The following is a 19,658-nucleotide window of genomic DNA, read 5'->3' on the forward strand; positions in this document are numbered from 1 at the left end:
AGGGTCTGATTGGTTTAACGTCATTCCCAGAAAAATGGGTCATCAGAGGTTAGAAACTCCAGATAAATGCAGTCATAAAAGGTAACAACATAATTACTTGTATGAAAAGAGGTCGCACTAGTAGGAAATACACCTGCAAGATACACAAACGGGGTTTCTGTAAATCCATTCACGCTGTTGTTCTGTGTTAAACTCTAATTTTATTGTACCATATCTTAAACTATTTTTGCGCACGCCCTTATATTTTTCTAGTCTTGACGTGTTTACAGTGTATTACTCATCTGTGCAAAGTTTTATGTTAAATGTTTTGAAAAAATCCTATCCCGCTCGATTCTGATTCTGATAGCAGAAGTTGTATTGATTTTGTCCGCAAGGGGGCGCGCTACAATAGTTTAAACTGCTTTTCTGTACCACAGATGCTCGAAGAAGAAGTACCAACGATGCTGTGTTTTCGGCACTTTTCGGATGACTTTTATCCCGACAAATGATTCTAAACATCAGTAATCTTTGCTGTTTTGCATTAAAGATATAATCGGAAGAGGGGGTGCTCTTAAAAGGTGGGTGATTATAAGTCTTTATTCGTACGATCGTTTGTTAGCCAGTGCTGCTTTGTAACGCATCTACTAACTTGTAACAGGCTAATCATTCATACGAGGAAAAAAATAGACATATACTTTTAGATAATAATATCATAACTCGTCATCAAACCTCAAACTTAAGCGTAGAATAATGTAGTTTATCATTAATGTGGCAGATGATGTTCTGGCTGGCTGTATAGCTAGTATTGTATTATCACCAATGACAGAAATGTTTTGCATTGGTAACAGTTGATGTCTTGGTAAATTAATGATCGGTTTCTTACTCTCTGTGGTGCAGGAAAGACGATGGCAACTGCACAGTCGGCAGTGACTTTTGCCGTGTGCATCCTCATGATAACGGAGCTGATACTCGCTAAGAAGGAATACTATGATCTACTGGGCGTGCCAAAAGATGCCACAGAGAGACAGATAAAAAAGGCTTTCCACAAGCTCGCAATGAAATATCACCCGGATAAAAACAAGAGCCCCGATGCTGAGGCGAAATTTAGAGAAATCGCAGAAGGTACAGTATGTAGTATATTTTGGTCAAAGTAATTATTACAGTATATTGACATGTTTCTATCTTTGTCCAGCTTATGAAACTTTATCAGATGATTCCAAAAGAAGAGAATACGACCAGTTTGGCTCGACATACTTCTCTGGAGGGTCTCAAAGCCGACATAGACCAAACTCTCAGCAGCCTTTCAGTTTCAGCTTTGATGACATGTTCAAAGACTTTGATATCTACAGCCAGAATAGACACGCACGTCACAAAAGACATTTTAATGAACACGCTCGCTTTCATAAAGAGAGTCACCACAAGCACAAGAGACATTTTCAAGGAGGTTTTGGAGGCGATATTTTTGACGATGTGTTCGATGACATGGAGAGGATGTTCACATTTGAAAGACATAATAAGCAGAATGAAAACAGGTTTCATGGGACATCAAAACAGCATTGTAGAACAGTGACAGAGCGCAGAGGGAACATGGTGACCACTTATACAGACTGCACTTCATCATGATGTGATACATAATTATTAGATTGCCTTAAGAAAATGATAATCTGTTAGTTTGTTGTGGGATGTTTTTATTTTTTTGACTAATCTTGTCAAATGACATTGGTAGATGTAAATATTAGTTTACAAAACCCATTAAACCACAAGCTATTGCTATGGGTCTCATAGTTGCTGTGTGTTCCAATTAATATAGGACAAAAACTAAATGTACATATATTGACATTTGACAGTATTTCATATTTTGCTTTGCAGTAGGCTTCATGTTGTCACTTATAGATTGAGTTGTTGTTTCTGTCCCTTTTGTGTTCTGTTTTTGTGGCAATGACAATAGGGGTCGGAACAAAAGCAGCATTTGCCAAGCGCAGCGTCATCACTGGCTTAATGTTTTACTGGTTTAACAAAGGAAATCATTTGTTTGTTTTGTCAGAAATTATTTTTATTTTGAACTAATGCCCTAAACTATATACAGTATCCCTTACTGTATACAATATTTCAAAATCACAAATCTGTATACTAAATAACATTTTTAATAAGACATAAACATCTTCATAAAAGCATAGCTTAAAATTGCATTTTCATGAGCAAAATTCTCTACATTTAACGGGTAATAATAATTGAATGTACTAACACATTGTAACATTGTAAAAGCAAACACTTGTACCGCTGTATTCAAGTAAACACAAGACATCTTTTGTTAGGCCTACCTCAAACCTGACTTGCAGTGTAGTGGTTTAAGAGCTGTTCAAGTTACTGTGTGCAATATTTTCCATTTTTAATATTACATGTTCTATTGCACTTTTACTTCTACTGTGCATCTTTTACAAAGATGTTGTCTTTAATAAAATACTTGTCGAATTCACTGTTCCATTGGTTTTAAATATCCCCAAATTTACTGTAGTAGTAGCAGTAGTAGTAGTAGTAGTAGTAGTAGTAGTAGTAGTAGTAGTAGTAGTAGTAGTAGTAGTAGCACATATAAAACGTGTAAAGTGAGTTGGTGCAAAATATTTTGCTGCGTACCTTGGTTACTGTTGCGAGGGTGTGGGCCTATGTTGCAGGAAATGTAGTCAATGAATACACAAAATGTCGTTACGTAACCGTACGCAGGCTCGCTGTAATACTCAATTTCCCACGATGCAACAGTGAACGTCAATGTGCGCAGTTCGCCTATCCAAAGTAAGTGAAGCCAGCAGCTTGCTTTAGCCGTGGTAGCACATTGAATGACTTTGTACTGTGAGCCTCCGGGGAAAGAGTTGTCTTTTAACTGACTGGGAACTTTATTTTAGCTCATGGAGGCCCTCATTCCCGTCATCAACAAACTACAAGATGTTTTTAACACAGTCGGCGCAGATGTTATCCACTTACCACAAATAGTTGTTGTGGGAACTCAGGTAAGAGAGAAATGTCACTTGGCTAGCAAGTGTAGCCTGCACCAAGTTATTCCTTGTTATTGTTCTGAGTTAGTATCGCTTTTACTTTCACTGATGGACATAAAGTAACTCACAGGACCATGTTTGTAAAAGGTTTAAGAAGAAAAGGCTTTGGGATTGTGGGTTAATTATCTCATCCATTTTAATTGTCAATCTACTTGAGTAACTCTCTGCATTGCTTTGGATTTGGCTAAGATACTAAATTGATGGTGGTTAATGTTTGATTAAGGTAGATTTGATAATGTCTCATTAAAATCTGTGATTAATAAATCCTATTTACATTTCTACTTTCGCGGTTATCTACCGTCATCACAAGGTTTAAAGTGGCAAATGTGGTTACTATTACTGTCAGACTAAGAGGATGCGACTGCTCCAGATCCTTTGGCAAGCATTTCAGGGCTTCACAGTATGGGACATTGTAATTAGTTGCGTTTGACATTGGCCTAAGGTGTAACTAATGTCCTTGTAATACCCCATAAATGATTAACTGTCTGTAACAAGATGAAAACAAGCACACATTAATGGTCCTGGTATAAGTAATGTCATGTCCATATCATAAGTTTATAACTTGTAAATTGTTCGCCGGCAGCAGAGAAGACAAGCCTTGAACTTGAATTTGGGGCAGTGAACTTAAAGGCACACTGCGTAACATTTTGGACCATACCGTTACCATCAGTACAAAACATGCTCCTAATGACCAGCTTGACACAGAAAATGCTGTCACAGCAGTGGGTAATCAAAGAATGGACTTGAATGGGAACCTAACCTGTTTAAATCTCAAATAGTCTCATCTCCATGGAAACGAGCTGGAAACGTACCCACTCCCAGTAAAGTTATGTCATGTCCTAGGGGAGCTGAGCCGCTCACAGCAAAATCACATGTTTGTTTGAGGTATTTTTCAATGCTGAAAATATCTGTCATAAAATAAAAGCTTGTGTTTCAATTTTATTTTGGGGGTAAAATTCTACACGGTGTGGCTTTAACTAACATGTGTCCATCTATTCTTACATGCTTTTTTCATGCCTGGTTGTAATTTTTTTTTCCACAGAGCAGTGGAAAAAGCTCTGTTTTGGAGAGCCTTGTTGGAAGGGACGTCTTGCCCCGGGGCACTGGTATTGTGACACGTCGGCCGCTCATCTTTCAACTGGTCCACATAGACTCAGATGACCGGAAGAAAACCAATGAGGAAAATGGTAAAATAGCGACTGATTTCAGGTTTAGATGAATTTGTGCATTGTAATTCTTTTTACTTCATCTTGTGTAAAAGGAGTTACAATGTAGTGTTGCCTCACGTAACTTGTGTCTCCTGTCATCTTTTTAGCCACTGAATCAAAGAAAAATGGACGCCTTTTAAAAGGTCTAACTTTTGAGCTAGTTCATGTACAGATCCCATTATTTTGTTAAAGCCTTGTTTCAAGTGGTTTGTTCCCTCGCATTATTCTGTGCACACCATACATTTGCTTATATTATTTGAGTTGTTCCATATTTTCCTTTTCCTTTTTGGCCAAAACTCCCCAGCTGCGCATCTCTGGAGCGTTTTGTTTCCTGCCAAGGCCAACATAGAAACACCTCCCATGAGACAGTTGTATCATGAGATATTTATAGTGCAACTGTCTTAAAGGCTACATCAATATATTAATGAACTAATCGTATTTCTTTTGTATTCATTTTTACAGGCATTGATGGGGAAGAATGGGGCAAATTTTTACACACTAAGAATAAGGTACTGATTGTAGCTTTTTCATTTTTAACGCAGCCAATGTTTGAATGAATGAAAGCCCCTCTCACTTGGTTATATAGCATGTTGTATTGAGTTTAGTATTGATTATTGACAGACAAACATTTGTGTATCTGCGGCTTGACTTGACTCCACTTCAGGAGTATGTGTAACACGATCCAACACGGCCCTCAGTGGCTAAAAATATTTATCATGAGGTAAATGTCCTCCAAGGCTTAATTTCACATGACCTGAACCAGACACATAAAGAAACCTTTATTTGCTCCTTACAGAATTGTTTTTTTGTTAATACTTTTGGAATATTTTGTTGCAATACCTGTATTTTGTGTCAAATGTTCTATGTGCTTTTTCATAGATATATACCAGCTTTGAAGAAATCAGACTTGAAATTGAAGCAGAAACCGAAAGAGTATCCGGTATTAACAAGGTATTGGGAAGTGTTTAATGATGTCACCAAACTATACTGTACTATGTTTTCATTTATGCAGGATAATTATTGACAATATTTTATGATTTAGGGTATTAGTGACGATCCCATTCACTTAAAAATCTTCTCGCCACATGTTGTGAACCTCACCTTAGTGGATCTCCCTGGTATTACCAAGGTACAACAAGAAACTCTTACTCTTATCTGTAAGCTTTTTACTTTATCTACAATTTGTGTTTTATAGGTTCCTGTTGGAGACCAGCCCAAAGACATTGAGATTCAGATCAAAGACTTGATCTTTAAATACATTGCAAATCCAAACTCTATTATTTTGGCGGTGACAGCTGCTAATACAGACATGGCAACATCAGAGGCCTTGAAGGTGGCACGTGAGGTTGATCCAGATGGTAAATGAGTATTTACACACTTCACAGCGCTGTTTGAGAACTCCATTTTACTACTTGCATTGTGTATATTTATAGGCAGGAGGACGTTAGCTGTGGTGACAAAACTGGACTTGATGGATGCTGGGACTGATGCTATGGATGTGTTGATGGGGCGTGTCATTCCTGTCAAGCTTGGTATTATTGGAGTGGTCAACAGGTACCATTGTGTTGTTTTAGTAAATCATTGTAAAGTTTAGAACAGTATGTCTTACTTGAATGTATTTTAGGAGTCAACTGGATATAAATCAAAAGAAGGCAGTAGCTGACTCAATCCGTGATGAATATGCTTTTCTGCAAAAGAAGTACCCATCCCTCGCCAACAGAAATGGGACCAAATACCTGGCTCGGACACTGAACAGGTGTGCTGTGGGAAACGTTCACTGCCGCAACATTCACTATTCTTTGATTTATTACGGACATGCAACATTGTTTTCATTACTACAGGTTACTCATGCACCACATCAGAGACTGTCTCCCTGAGCTAAAGACCAGAATCAATGTGTTGGCAGCGCAGTACCAGTCCCTGCTAAACAGCTACGGTGAACCTGTGGAAGACCAGAGCGCCACCCTGCTGCAGCTCATCACTAAATTTGCTGCAGAGTACTGCCATACGATAGAGGGCACAGCCAAGTACATAGAAACTGCTGAACTGTGAGTTGTGCAGCAGCAATACTATCGATGTACCTCATGGTGGTGCTGGTGGTGCAGTTACCGCAGGCTTTAGATTTAACACTTATATGTTTGATCATTTATGTGTTTCAGATGTGGTGGAGCAAGAATCTGTTACATTTTCCATGAGACATTTGGTCGAACACTAGAGTCAGTGGATCCTCTGGGTGGTTTAACCACAATTGATGTTCTAACAGCAATCAGAAATGCAACAGTTAGTGTTCATCTTTGACTCCAACAGTCTGTCGAAATGTTTCTGGGAACTTAAAGCTAAACGTGTTTTTACAGGGCCCGAGACCTGCTTTGTTTGTGCCGGAGGTTTCCTTTGAGCTGCTTGTGAAGAGGCAGGTCAAGCGTCTGGAGGAACCCAGTTTACGCTGTGTGGAGCTGGTGCACGAGGAGATGCAAAGGATCATACAGCACTGCAGTAACTACAGCACGCAGGTCCCAGCAAATGACATCTTAATTAGTTTTTCATTTAGTTAAGTGGTGGTGAGCTGAATGTTTGTTTCTGTAGGAGTTACTGAGGTTTCCAAAGCTCCATGATGCCATTGTTGAGGTGGTCACGTCGCTCCTTAGAAAGAGGCTCCCTGTCACCAATGAAATGGTTGGCTATACAGCTTCACACACCTTCACCTTTGTTGTCCTTATCCTGGGACATTTGACTTCTTTGGTTTAACCACTGTTATGTTTAGGTTCACAACTTGGTTGCCATTGAGTTGGCATATATTAACACCAAACATCCAGACTTCGCTGACGCCTGTGGTATTATGAACAACAACATTGAAGTGAGTAACAAGCAAAGTCCAAAAAAAGCAGCTTTTCTTTTTGGCTTTTTTTTTTCTTAGTTGTCATGTGTTTACATTATTTTGTAGGAACAGAGACGTAACAGAATGAGAGATTTACCTTCAGCTGTGCCCAGAGACAAGGTAATGACTCATGTTGTATGTCCTCCACATTATGTCACTCAAGCATTGTTTGGAGCTTTTCCAAATGTCATCTTTGCACTCATTTAGTTAATACAGTACCAGTGTCCTATCCCACCGTCTATCCTCTGGTGTTGTCTCTTGTAGTCTCTTAAAAGCCCTGGTGGGCAGTCTGTCTCTCCCACTGAGTCTCCTGAAACTGAGGCCTACAAGGTTTGTCCTGTTTCACATAATGCCTGCGGCTGCCTGATTCTTTAAAACAGCCTACTTATTGACTTATAATAAATTGCATGAACACTGATATTGAAAAGCTTGGATGGCATGATTCATGATCTTTCAAATACCATACCAGAATCTCCTCCAGGTGTACTAAGTAGTGTCACCATGTTTCTGAGGATTCAATTGTTCCATCTTTTGACATTTCATATAACTTTTCCGATGTGACATAAGCACAGACTCAAGAAAACCTTATCACCCTGTATTACATTGATATAGAAATGCCTTTTCCTTTCACATGTGCAGGCTGCAGCCGGAAGCAGCTCTCATAGCAGCTCAATGAGTGAACAGGGCGACAGTGGAACGGGCAGCTGGAGGGGGATGTTGAAGAGAGATGATGGAGCCTCCAGTCCACAGAAGGGCCACGCTGTCAACCTGCTGGATGTGGTAATTTCTACCTCCCACATCATTAATATATTCTGAAATGTTCAAAACCTGTACACAGAACAGTACAAAAATATAATGGCACAGAAGTGAATACTGTGTTTTTTGGCAGCCTGTTCCAGTGTCCAGAAAACTGTCTGCCCGCGAGCAGCGAGACTGTGAGGTCATTGAGCGTCTCATCAAGTCATACTTTCTTATTGTTCGCAAAAACATTCAGGACAGGTAAAGAGTGTCTCTTGATATTGTATTCATACAGTAAGATGTAATATTACTGAGGATATTGCCCCTTGTCCTTGGTTCCAGTGTCCCGAAGGCAGTGATGCACTTCCTGGTGAACCATGTGAAGGACTGTCTGCAGAGTGAACTGGTGGGAAAGTTGTACAAAACCGCTCTGCTCAATGAACTGCTCACAGAGTCTGAAGATATGGCCCAGAGGCGCAGTGAGGCCGCAGACATGCTCAAGGTATGTGCCCTTTATTACACATTCAGTACATTTCCTTGCTTCTGCACTTTGTTGTAATAAGGACTCTTAAAACGTATTGTGATGTGAATGAATTCCCATCCTATATAGTCTAAATTGTAATCTCTATTGTTATATTTGTAATTTATACATCTGCAGCAGCTAATCGCCTGTCCATTATTTCTTGTGTTTAGGCGTTGCAGAAAGCCAGTCAGGTGATTGCAGAGATCAGGGAAACGCATCTTTGGTGAGAGTCAATAAACTGGCTTTACAACATTTGCCATGGACTTGCTTTACACATCAATCCGCTAAGCTGCTGTATCACCAGGCAAATCACAATGCACCTGTCAACTATGTATTATAATGTAGTTTTAATGTACAGTAAACATAGGCTGTCAATCCCCTTGCCATTGTATTTTTATGAACAGAATTATTAAATAACTACTATGTTATTCATTACTAAATAGAGCCTTGCTGGATAATGTTGTTTTAATGTAAATTTAAATAAAGTTACCAACAAACATTGTTGTCTTGTTGCTTAAACAAATCCCTCAATCCCTTTTTTGTAATGCTCTTTGAAAATGTCCCAAATAGGAAGTTACTATTTTGTGTTAACCTAAAATTAAAAGTAAAGACGCTATTTCACAGCTTTTCTCATTGACTTTATTATTGATTTGATTGTTGATTATTACTGATAATGATTATAGTGAGTCAATAGCTCTTTTTACCGTACATACAGACTGTTGAACTGGAGGAATACTACATAAGACAAGAATCAAGTGCTCGTGTGTCGTTCTCCAACATGCCAGTTTTTCACCTCAAACGGCCGCCCATCTTGTTACCACGACCTTTGGCGCTGAAAAACGGCAAGAAATAAGTATTAAAAAGGGGGGAAATGCAGTAAATTAATTTAAGATGTCAGTTCATTTACCTCTGGTGGTCATGGACTCGTGCCAGCAACAGGTTTATCTGCAAAAAACATTTAAAAATAAATAATAGTTTTGTAAAGAAAACCGTACTCTGTTGTGCAAACCTCTTACATCATATTTCTGTCTCTTGAGTTTGTCTGTGAGATCATACTTCTCTGACTCGAGTCCCATCAGCCAAGTCCACAGTTCATTGGCCTTTTCCCTAAAGCAAGACGACAAACAATTACACCTGCACTTAGCTTGACATGTTCAAAGCGTCATGGGACTATACTTGAGTCTATCCTCGTTCAGATGGTCAATGTTCAGGGGCTTCCTGCGGTCAGCCAGGATTTTCTTCTTCTTTTCTCTTTCCGTCTGTTTCTTGCCACCTTTTTTGTTGTCAGCCTGTTACAACGCATAATAAGTAATCGTTCCTCTGGGCTATTATGCTTCTAATGAAAAATACCAGCTTTTTCGATATCCAGGGATTACCTTAGGCCCCATGGTGGTGAGGACCTTCTTCTTCTTGGCATCGTCATCCTGTTTTTTGCGAAGGTCCTCTTGCTCTTTACGCTCCCTCTCCTCCTGCACGAGTCAATTCATCCATCTCTGCATCAATGTCAAAGTACTATTCCTCCATACTCACTATTATAATTACTCAGTAGTATGTACCGCTAGTCTGGTCTGCCTCTCCTTCTCTTTCTCAGCTCGGATCCTCTGCTGCTCTGCCCTCTCCGTGCGACGCTTCTCCTTTAATCGCAGAATAATATTAAGACTGAAAAATATGCGTTTCAGTTTTTATTTGACGTGATTACAATTCTGTTGACGAGGGCGATGAGCTCCTCCTCCTCTTTTTTCCTCTGCTCAAAGTGAGCCTCGATCAGGGACTGCAGCTCTGACAGGTCCTTCTCCTGGCGCTTTTTTTGGATGTCCTGAAACAAAACAAAATGATGAGGGGAAAGTGTGACGCTTGTTAACAAAGAAGGTGGAATTATGACGTTACAAAAGAGCAGCGTACGTCAAAATCCACTATGTCTCCGTCTGGGATCTTGGGCACTGTGATGTTCGTCATAAACCTGCAAACAGACCATTGTTATTCATCTTTCACGGCGTCTTCCAAACTGTTATGAAAAACCTCTTACTTTGGCTTGGATTTTGTTTCATCTAGGGGGGGGGGGGGAATGCATAATTTGCATAACATTTGTATAGATCAATTCTTTTTCTTTTTAAGTGAACAAGTTTTCTTACCTTCTTCATCTCTGTAATGGATAAAAAGAAGTTATAAATATAAGAATGAATATAATGAACTTTGATAATACAGCCAGTGACTTACTGAACCCACTCCTCCACGATTTCTTCAGTGTCAGACATGTTGACTCTGAAATGGTTTTGTATTAGTCTAATTATAGTGACGCAGGGATTATAATATACAATTACTTCAGTCATTTATTCACACAATGCGTAACAGAGACCTTTACTCACCTCTGACTGGGCATATCAATGTAATCTAGATAAATGGTTCTCAACCCTGCAACGTCTGACTGGAACTTTTTACTCTCACCAGCCACTGTGGTCAGTTGAATGAAATAAGGCCTAGTCCAGGTCTGTAGTAGTTTTTATCGTTTTGTTGCATTGGATGTTTTTGAATGGCATACATGAACGACGCTTGATTCAACCAATCTCTTAGGAAAAATTACAGTATTTCGATTACCTTTAAAGTCAAAATGATTTATTTTGTCTATTTCTTTTATTATATAACATTTTATTTGGGTCTTAGCTTGTCTTGATGCTGAGTTCAAAGCTTAGGTAAGCACCACAAATACATGTGAATTAAATTGATTAATGATACATGCATTTTATTAATTCACAGACATACATTATAAATTCATAAAAATGCCCAGAGGCTGTACAATATTACACAATATTATTTGAATTGTATTGAATCTAAAGGTTTATCTTATCTATCACCAACAGAGCACCATTTATACAGAGGTTGTACAAATGTGTTTATACAATAGTCTATATATTGGAGTGAGTATATAGAATTGAAAAATATGAAAATTGAGACATTTTCTCAGTTATGAGGAGCTTGTTAAATTAGGCGGGTCTTACCTGTGCCTCAGAGGGAGCTCACAGTAATGTCCACTCCTTCAAGTTGACTTTAAGGTTGATAATGAAGGATCCTAATAGTCCCCAGTCCAGCCCTCAGGGTCATGTGACCACAGCGTCCATCAGACATCTATTGTTAGAGCAACACACACTGCAGTCTGTGTCCTTTGAAATGACATCCGTCCGTTCAGGCTTTCACTGACTCTTCAGGTGTGTCAGCAGCTCGTATTTTACATGCTGTTAAAAATGTCCACATATGGAGGGGGAACAATGTGAACGAGAGGCTCAGTGGCAGCATTCGAGTTCGCTGGTTTCTGTAGATCTGGTCTCTGAGTACACACCCCAGATAAGACAGTGGACAGAGAACAGCCATGGTGACAGATGGTTTAAAACATTTATTCCAATTATAAAAGTGTTTGGCTTGCAAACAGAAGAAAATGTCAATACAAAGTTTATTTTATTATTGCTGAATATAAAGCAATACAACTTTAATTCATTTAGAAGTTTACTGTAATTACAGGCATTTGAATTCTTATACATAATGGCTAATTCTTCAAGTCATTAATTTGTCATAACACTTGTTGATTAGTTGGTAAATGGTAAATGCCATTTCAATGTGACTTGTACCTTATTGAATAATGCATAAAAGTGGCTCAGTGTGTTCAAAAGCTGTGATGTCTATTATTCATGGATGCAAAAGCATTGTAGCATTTTTGTGTCATACACACACCTGTAAATTATATTTAACCAAGAAGCTGTTAACTTCAGTCAATGCATAACAGGGAAAACAGTGTCTTAACTAAACCGCAGTCTTTTAGAATCGCTGTGGGAGAAAATGAAAAGATGATTTCATTGTCAAAAGATGCTTGGTGGCAGGATTCATTCTTTTTTGATGGCCTCTATTGGAGAAGGTCCTTCAGAAAAACAAAAAAAGGGAAAATAATTTAGTGGGAGACCCTTAAAACCCATTGATGTTCTACTTTCAAATGTCAGTGTTTTACAATAATACTACTACATCCTGTACTGCAAAACAGGCTTGAGTCGCTTCAGTGTCACAAGCTCACCTTCTAGCTTAAACAATCAGCTGAATGTCTGACTCTTTGAACACACTGAACTGTCCTGTTTAATAGGGCCCATGGGTCAAGATCTACATCTCTCAATAGTCAATCGATTACTGAAAGCAAGTTTTCCATTTGCTCTCTGCTTTATTGGTATAACTAAACTTAACTAAACTTGCAGCCAACACTTTAGCACCACCTTGATTCATGGTGGGACCTCAGAGTGTGTTAAAACTTTTCATGATTGAGTTTAATGGCCCACAGACAGACGTACAGGACAGCACAGGGGTGTGACTGAATAAGCTCTGCTACTGAGACTTGTTTGATGCCTAAATTGTTAGTAATCCTTGTGAACGCCCAGTTGTAATGTGAAAATCATGCAACTGCAGCGTAGAAAGCCTCACAGCTCACGACACTGAATAGCTTGGAAGTTTGTTGAGGGTTTTTATATTAGGAAACAAGGTCAGGGCCTTTCAAATATAGATGTCGGTGGGACGCAACTCAAAAATCCCAAGCAGCAGTTTAGATTTACAACCACTCGTCTGGCAGCAGGACAGCGGGCGATGAGGGATAGGGCCCAACAGCATTGTCTGAAGGGCAGGGGCTGTTTTCCAAAACACTCTTTTCCCTCGGGCTGATTACAATAAAGTCTTCATGTGGTTTGTGCACACTTGTGTTAATAGGGTCAAAGGCGATCAAACAAGTTTAAAGTCACAATGTAATACACCTATTATATTTTCATAAATTTTAGAACTCACCTTTTTTCTCACCATCTCTTAACTCCTCCTCCCGACTGTGAAACAATGGGACACAGAAAAGAGTCATTAAAATGGTAAAACCCCAGAGATGTGGGGAAAAAAAGTCAAAACCCAACTATCTCAAAGAATGAACTTCTTTTTGTCTTTCTTTTTGACACATATTTGTCTGTTTATTTGGCCTAATGCTCATGTCCTGGTGAATACATTGTGTGCTAAATGTGCAGTTGTGGTTGTAGGGTGTAGTTGTTGTCTTGTTACCTTGCCAGGCGTTGAGGTCTTCTTGGGTTCCCACATGCCACGTTTGTTTCCACCGTCACTTGGTTTTACATCCTACAAACAATATGCCAAGTGCTTTTAAGGGATATTGTCTTTCAAAATCATATCTTAAACATGATGGGAGGAAGAGCACAGCAGAAAGTGCAGAAAGGTTTGATTGATTAGAACAACAGAGAGACTCAACTAACAGGGTAAAGCAACACATTATTTTAGTACACAAGGTTACTACAGCTCCTATGACCTCAGTATCTGACACTGAAGACATCTCGCTCCCATAAACATAAAGTCAGAACCGTGCTATTTGTCACACAGTATGGTCACATAGTAACATGTCTCCAGAAGATGCCCTGGGATTAACAAGTGCAGTCCCACTTTAAGAAAAGAACACAATGTGACCTTCAGGCCAAGATAAAAGCAGCTATTTGCACAGTAATATCACATAGCCTATTCAATATTGCAACTTCTACTGTTCCACATTGTTCCAGATAATATAATGGTTCCTTTATATCATAAAACACACTGAAAATTGACTCAGTTAGGTCAGAACTTCATAAATTCTAACCATCCAGTAACTTTTCAGCCTGGTTTAAAATAGATACATAATACATAGAGTTATTGTACAAGCCTTAAGTGATTTGAATAAAACTACGGAGGGTAACTTAAGGAGCTCACTTTTTGCGAGTTTGTATCATGTTAATGCATTGACAGGTCTTGCCTTTTTGTTGTCATGACACATTACCTCCATGCAGTGGCACTAGACATCAGAAAGCAAAAGCTCCCTGGACAAGTTAGACTGGATAATAGAGGCAGCTAACAAAGGAAGGACTGGCATGTTGATGTGCAAATGAGCATTTAGCATGTGCAGAATATCAGGGGATTAGTCTCTCGAGCCAACAGCAGAGTTTGCGTTACAATGGTCACACACAGAGAGGACCGGACTGGGATTTGAGGGGCTTACCGTGGGCTTTGCTGGTGTTGTCTGTGGCGGAGGAGATGCTGCCACTTCAGCCGGAGGTGGCGCTGTCTTTTCTGACTCAGCAGGTTTTGACAACCGACTGCTCACACGCCCCGATACACCCCCTTTATTACCCACAGGCTCCTAAAAATAATCAGAATGCAGTTATAATCTCTTACTGTCATGTATAGTTTTTATATGGATAATGCATTGTGTTTAGATGTTATGTGCAATACTTTATTAGCAGGGGCTGGACTTTCAGTATTGCCACCAATGTTGCCTTTCTCCCACATGTTCTTGATGCTACGAGCTCCTCCAGTAGGAATGTCTGTCACAGTGGGTTTGGGGGACTTGACCTCATTCTGACCCTGTAGCACAGTATTAACAGATTACTTTTACATACAAAGCAGTCTCTGCGGAAAATCTGATAGGATGATAGTGGTACCTGAATGGCAGAGTTGAACTGTTCTAATCTGCTGCCAATCTTGGAGACAATGGGAGTATGAGAGATTCTGCTTGGCGTACTGTGCAAAAACATTGGCTTATTAAATACTTTATGTATTCAAGAAGCATTTCAGGAATTAAAGTTTTAGTCCGGTTTACTATGGTAAGATTTCCACCGTTGCGCTTGTCATTTGGTAAAATTGTGCAATTGTACAATTTTTCCATTAGAGTAGATGGGGAGTTCAGGTTGTCTCTACGGCAACTCCATGAAAAACATGACAAGGGTTTCATTGACTTTTTTCATTGGAACGACCAAATAGAATTTTCTGCCAAACGTTTGTCAATTTCCGCCAAACTATGTTTTTTACTCCCCATATAAATGTAATTATCGCACATTGATTTTACACATCAGCGCAAATTTTCTGATTGCTTATTTAATAAAGTTTTCAAAAATGTATATAGTTTTGATACTCTCCACAAAAATTCAAGCGAAATTACATAGTGAACCGGACTATTTATATACTGTATGAAACTCACGTTTTCTGGGCAGATTTGTTCAAGAATTCAGCTTTCTCCCCAATCTATGTCACAAATTGGGAGGATTAGTCATTTTTTAAGTGATTCCAACATTTTTGAGCTATCCTGCAGTCAAAGTGTTCACCTTTGACGATCCTTTGGGGCTGATGGCAAATACAGGTTTAATCGACTCCCCTTCCAACTGTTTCTTCTTCTCGGCTGCCTCCGCTCTTCTTTTCTCAATCTCCTCCTTCATTCTCTTTCTCTCCTCCTATTACAATCAATTACAAATAATAGCAACACCTTCAGCAGAAGTAGTCTGAGCATTTTCATATGATCTGGCAGATTTACACAGTACATTCCTATATCATACTTAGATCTTTAAGCAGAAGTTGAATAATGGTGGTGATAAAGTACATGATAATATTCTATATCATGAAAAACAAAAAGCAAAAGAAAAAGCAGATGACCTGTTCTTTGGCCTTCTTGTCCTCGAGCTCTTGTTTCTTCTGCCTCTCCTCTTCCTCCAGGACCCTCTTCCTCTCCTCTCTCTTCTTCTTCAGCTCCTCGAGCTCGGCCTCTGCTCCCTGCTGCTTCTGTTTCATCTTCTCAATCTCTTCACTCTCTGCCTCGTTTCTCCTCTGCTTCAGCTCCTGCAGCTTCCGCTCTGCCTCTTTCTTCTCTGCGTCCTCTGTCTTTGAGGATGGGGCATTTTCCCTGAAACTAGGTATGGATGAATGAATGGCCTTACCCAAGTACAGAACGTGTGTGCAACTATGAGCTTGTTCGTATTAGATCGTATTCGACTTTCTTACCTTGGCTTCTCTGTTTTCTTAAGTCGATTTTCAAAGGGTGATTGAATCTTTTTAGGTGGTTCATTCTTAAAGACAAACATAACTGTGAGTAAACAATTTAATATTAAGATTCTGATAATAATTTAGATGTGTCACCTTTTCTTTTAACCCAAACTTCTTTGACTTTTCTTCCTTTGCACAGAAGAAATACAAAAAGATTTTTTTAATCTATGTAACGAAATGTAACAAACAACATTAGATTCCTGTTTTTACCTCTTTCTTCTTCTCTTCCAGCTCCGTCTTTTTGCGTTTCTCCTCTTCCTCCTTTTTCTTCTTCTCCTCAGTCTCTTTTCTTTTCCTTTCTTCCTCTTCTCTCTTCTTCTTCTCCTCTAGCTCTTTTTTCTGTCGCTCCTCTTCCTCTTTCCTCTTCTTCTTCTTCTCTTCTTCCTGTCTTTTTAGCCTGTCCTCCTCCTCTTTCTTCTTCTTCTCCGCTGCCTCTTTCTTTTGTCGCTCTTCTTCCTCTTTCTTCTTCTTCTGCTCCATTTCTTGTTTTTGTTTCTCCTCTTCCTCCTTCCGCCTCTGCGCCTCCTCTTCCCGTCTTCTGCTCTCTGCTTCCTCCCTCATTAATCGCTCTTCGTCCTCATGTTTTCTCATTCTTTCTTCCTCCTCTTGCCTCCGACCCTCCTCTTCCTCTCTCCTCACCCTCTCTTCCTCTTCCCTTTGCTCTCGTTCTTCTTCCTGTCTCCTCTGCTCCACTACTTCCTGCTCCCTTTCCTCCTCTCCTTCTTGTCTTCTCTGCTCCATTCTCAAATCTTCCCCCATTTCCTGCTGCTGTCTCTCCTCTTCCTGCTCTCCTTCATCGTTCTCAACATCAGGAGCCACTTCCTCCTCTGGATCTTTAGGCTCTTCCTCTTCAGCTGCTTCGGTTTCCGTAGGAGTTTCCTCAACATTCTCCTGCAATATAAACTTGATCAATTTTGATTCAAATGATTGACTTTAAAAGGCCATACCTCATTTGCTATGACAGGAGCATTTGTGTCTTCTCCAGGTTGCTGGGAACACACAAAAAAAGAATTGAAAATCGATTTTTCAGCAATGGTCAGTACAATTTCTCTCTCAATGTTACCTCTGCTTCTACTTCTTGGTGAGATGAGTTCACCTCCTCCTCCTCGGCCTGTGGCTCCGGGCTGGCGCTGACAGGGGGCTGCTCTTCCTCCGCTTTATGGTCTGTCCCGTTGCCGTTGGTGACAGAGGCGGGCTGTTCCAGGTCTAGAGACTTCTGCCTCTCCATGGCGTCCTTCATCCTCTTCTGCCGCCGCTCCTCCCGCTTGGCCAAGCGTTCGATTAGGGCCTGGTCATCGTCCAGTCCGGAGTTGGAGGTAGCGATGCCTCTGGAGTCTGTTTCTGTCACACTGTAGACGGTGAAACGGGTCCACTTTTATTCACGGCAGAAAACATATTTGCTTCCATTTTGTGCCAATGAAAAAACCCTGATCAAATGGAAAAGTGGAAAAGCTATGCCACATACTGTATATAGTGAAACCCATGCACACTACAGACAAAAATGGAAGCAGATTTACAAAATGGGATTCAGCCAGGAGTCCAAAAAAACTACACAGCTGGAAGTTTTTGTGAGAATTAAACCTGCAGGTCTAGAATGCTGATGTGAGTATTGAGTGTCTAGCATTACAAATGTATTATGCTGGTTGTGCCCAAAAGTAAATTTGCATACAATACTTTTCTTTGAAGCTCTGCTATAGTACTGCTGTGTTAACTAGTTCTGATCTCAGTCAAACAGACAGCAGGTGAAACTGTACTTGTTGGCCTCAATGACTTGGTCGCTGCTTCCAGGCTCCTCCGTCTCTCTAATCTTCCTCCTCTCTTCTCTCGCACGTCTCCTTCGCTCACGAGCCTCCTCTTCCTCATCCTCATTTGCTGTTTCCATTCTGAAACACACATGCCAAATTCTTTTCTTTCTTTCTTTTCACAATAAAGCTGACTGAATATAGCTGCCAGCCTACTTTTAGCAGTTAAACTGGGCAAATGTTTTTCTCTGCTATTCTTGATTCTTGCAACACAATCATTCTCAGGTGTTGTTGACAGATGTGGATAGGATAACCACGAAATTACAATTTGAGAATAACTACACAGAACTCAACCAAAACCTGAGGCAAATAACAATAAAACAGCATAGGTCACCAGGAAATTCTATCTGCCAATTAACCTTGAATCTTAATGTGCTACCATAAAACTGACACCTTCCGGGAGAGTTTAATGTAAAAATAAGGGAACAGACTCGGGTGATGTTCTACAACTTCATCAAATGTGTTTTGAGTGAGACATAAACAAAATCTAAAAATGTGAGTGAAAACATTCCAGCGACAGCAGTATTTCGGGAGGGCACACAAGGAGACAGGCAGAGGCTAAGACTGGCACAGACTGCCCTTAAGTGTGTGGGAAACTGGTATTTAACAGTGTACATGAACAAACACATGGATTAAGACTATACAAATGTATTGATTATTGTATTGAGGTAAGATCTAATACAAGTCATGACAAATAGTGTAGTTCATTCCAGCAAAGGGTGAAACATGCCATCTCTACATTTCCCCCATAGTTCTTTATGAAGACTTCTATCCTCATTAATGTTATACAATATGGCAGTTTGAATGTTCATCAGTCAACAATGCAAACTTGTCAGCTTTAATCTGTTAACTTTAGTACAGCTCCACCTGTGTTTCAAGAGAACTCACTTCTCACTCTCCAGTTTCATCTGCTCCCTCCTCTGCCTCCTCAGCTCCATGCGACGGTCAAAGTCGTCATCCATGATGGCTCAAAATGTCTTCACCGGTCTCTGCAAACACAGACAGGATGAGTCTATACTTTGTGGACACCGTGGTGCAGGAGTTAGTGCTAACCCCTAACACTAAAACATGTACAACAGGGTTCCCTCTGGGACCAGGAATCCCAAAGAGACTGAAATCTCAGTTAGATGACAACACAATCAGTAGGCTTTGTTCCTCTAAGGCTGATTACAAATGGCTTTCTACACTTTCTACACACTACACTTTTATCTGTTGAAGACCTTAAGTCATATATCAATAATTACCAAAATATTACATAAAAAAAACCTACATGAAGTCTACTTTAGACATCAAAGCAACACCACACAAAGTGACACCACACAAAACAAATACCTGAAAAGAGTCCCAGTTTTACTCCATGGGCAGTAGTTTTAGTCTGAGCTTCAAATATCAGCCTCACTTTACTGTCTGGTTTATATCTCGTCCGGTGCCGCACTAAGAATTCCTACTGCTTCTCCAAAGGATGGGACTATACCAGAAAAGGCAAAGGCTGCAGTGAGCTGCCTCCTGACTATTCCTCAGCCTCCTCCTCCTGTGCTGCTTGACTCCTGCTCTGGTTCTCTATGGTACATCACAGTAAACTATTAAAGCTGTTACCACCATTATTTTAGTTTAGTGATTACTAGT

The 19,658-nt window shown here is 39.9% G+C and overlaps 4 protein-coding genes across 6 annotated transcripts; 2 read left to right on the top strand and 2 right to left on the bottom strand.

The window, feature by feature from the left end:
• Nucleotides 1–422: 422 nt before the first annotated feature.
• On the top strand, nucleotides 423–2,219 carry dnajb9a (DnaJ heat shock protein family (Hsp40) member B9a). Its single transcript, XM_079567202.1, has 3 exons — nucleotides 423–557; nucleotides 877–1,101; nucleotides 1,172–2,219. The coding sequence occupies exons 2-3, from the start codon at nucleotides 885–887 to the stop codon at nucleotides 1,600–1,602; spliced, it is 648 nt and encodes a 215-aa protein (XP_079423328.1). The 5' UTR covers nucleotides 423–557; nucleotides 877–884; the 3' UTR covers nucleotides 1,603–2,219.
• Nucleotides 2,220–2,766: 547 nt separating this feature from the next.
• On the top strand, nucleotides 2,767–8,836 carry dnm1l (dynamin 1-like). 3 transcript variants are annotated; one of them, XM_079567199.1, is made up of 20 exons: nucleotides 2,767–2,984; nucleotides 4,072–4,216; nucleotides 4,345–4,380; nucleotides 4,700–4,746; nucleotides 5,117–5,188; nucleotides 5,280–5,366; nucleotides 5,433–5,595; nucleotides 5,671–5,791; nucleotides 5,862–5,993; nucleotides 6,079–6,285; nucleotides 6,397–6,517; nucleotides 6,592–6,747; nucleotides 6,821–6,910; nucleotides 6,999–7,091; nucleotides 7,179–7,232; nucleotides 7,377–7,442; nucleotides 7,752–7,892; nucleotides 8,002–8,111; nucleotides 8,193–8,352; nucleotides 8,544–8,836. In XM_079567199.1, exons 1-20 carry the CDS (start codon nucleotides 2,883–2,885, stop codon nucleotides 8,598–8,600), a joined length of 2,160 nt encoding a protein of 719 aa, XP_079423325.1. In that variant the 5' UTR covers nucleotides 2,767–2,882; the 3' UTR covers nucleotides 8,601–8,836. The 3 variants fall into 3 exon arrangements, with proteins under 3 accessions (XP_079423325.1, XP_079423326.1, XP_079423327.1); XM_079567200.1 differs by lacking the exon at nucleotides 4,345–4,380; XM_079567201.1 differs by lacking the exons at nucleotides 4,345–4,380; nucleotides 7,377–7,442.
• A 153-nt stretch (nucleotides 8,837–8,989) lies between these two features.
• On the bottom strand, nucleotides 8,990–10,417 carry tnnt2d (troponin T2d, cardiac). The gene is made up of 9 exons (XM_079567880.1): nucleotides 10,400–10,417; nucleotides 10,276–10,333; nucleotides 10,073–10,189; nucleotides 9,930–10,007; nucleotides 9,750–9,842; nucleotides 9,550–9,662; nucleotides 9,390–9,480; nucleotides 9,281–9,318; nucleotides 8,990–9,205 (listed from the first exon to the last, which is right to left on the bottom strand). The coding sequence occupies exons 2-9, from the start codon at nucleotides 10,327–10,329 to the stop codon at nucleotides 9,163–9,165; spliced, it is 627 nt and encodes a 208-aa protein (XP_079424006.1). The 5' UTR covers nucleotides 10,330–10,333; nucleotides 10,400–10,417; the 3' UTR covers nucleotides 8,990–9,162.
• Nucleotides 10,418–12,041: 1,624 nt separating this feature from the next.
• Nucleotides 12,042–19,566, bottom strand: LOC306972041 (uncharacterized protein). The gene is made up of 17 exons (XM_079568484.1): nucleotides 19,365–19,566; nucleotides 18,921–19,021; nucleotides 17,985–18,113; nucleotides 17,294–17,579; nucleotides 17,178–17,219; nucleotides 16,441–17,121; nucleotides 16,324–16,359; nucleotides 16,189–16,253; nucleotides 15,844–16,096; nucleotides 15,519–15,644; nucleotides 15,395–15,438; nucleotides 14,859–14,937; nucleotides 14,650–14,781; nucleotides 14,417–14,557; nucleotides 13,441–13,512; nucleotides 13,183–13,217; nucleotides 12,042–12,280 (listed from the first exon to the last, which is right to left on the bottom strand). Exons 2-16 carry the CDS (start codon nucleotides 18,992–18,994, stop codon nucleotides 13,191–13,193), a joined length of 2,187 nt encoding a protein of 728 aa, XP_079424610.1. The 5' UTR covers nucleotides 18,995–19,021; nucleotides 19,365–19,566; the 3' UTR covers nucleotides 12,042–12,280; nucleotides 13,183–13,190.
• Nucleotides 19,567–19,658: the final 92 nt, after the last annotated feature.

This window comes from Gobius niger (assembly GCF_951799975.1).
Source record: "Gobius niger genome assembly, chromosome: 12".
Lineage (NCBI taxonomy): Eukaryota > Metazoa > Chordata > Actinopteri > Gobiiformes > Gobiidae > Gobius > Gobius niger.

Excerpts from the sequence above, each read along its gene's own strand:
- dnajb9a (XM_079567202.1), top strand. The coding sequence starts at position 885 with ATGGCAACTGCACAGTCGGCAGTGACTTTTGCCGTGTGCATCCTCATG. Across the intron at positions 1,102-1,171 it reads ATTTAGAGAAATCGCAGAAG|CTTATGAAACTTTATCAGAT; the intron begins GTACAGTATGTA and ends ATCTTTGTCCAG.
- LOC306972041 (XM_079568484.1), bottom strand. The coding sequence starts at position 18,994 with ATGGATGACGACTTTGACCGTCGCATGGAGCTGAGGAGGCAGAGGAGG. Across the intron at positions 15,645-15,843 it reads ACAAGAAGGCCAAAGAACAG|GAGGAGAGAAAGAGAATGAA; the intron begins GTCATCTGCTTT and ends TGATTGTAATAG. Across the intron at positions 13,513-14,416 it reads CAACACCAGCAAAGCCCACG|GATGTAAAACCAAGTGACGG; the intron begins GTAAGCCCCTCA and ends TATTGTTTGTAG.
- tnnt2d (XM_079567880.1), bottom strand. The coding sequence starts at position 10,329 with ATGACGAACATCACAGTGCCCAAGATCCCAGACGGAGACATAGTGGAT. Across the intron at positions 10,008-10,072 it reads TCGCCCTCGTCAACAGAATT|GAGAAGCGTCGCACGGAGAG; the intron begins GTAATCACGTCA and ends CTGCGATTAAAG. Across the intron at positions 9,206-9,280 it reads CGAGTCCATGACCACCAGAG|CGCCAAAGGTCGTGGTAACA; the intron begins GTAAATGAACTG and ends GCCGTTTTTCAG.
- dnm1l (XM_079567199.1), top strand. The coding sequence starts at position 2,883 with ATGGAGGCCCTCATTCCCGTCATCAACAAACTACAAGATGTTTTTAAC. Across the intron at positions 5,189-5,279 it reads GAGTATCCGGTATTAACAAG|GGTATTAGTGACGATCCCAT; the intron begins GTATTGGGAAGT and ends TTTATGATTTAG. Across the intron at positions 5,792-5,861 it reads ATTATTGGAGTGGTCAACAG|GAGTCAACTGGATATAAATC; the intron begins GTACCATTGTGT and ends AATGTATTTTAG.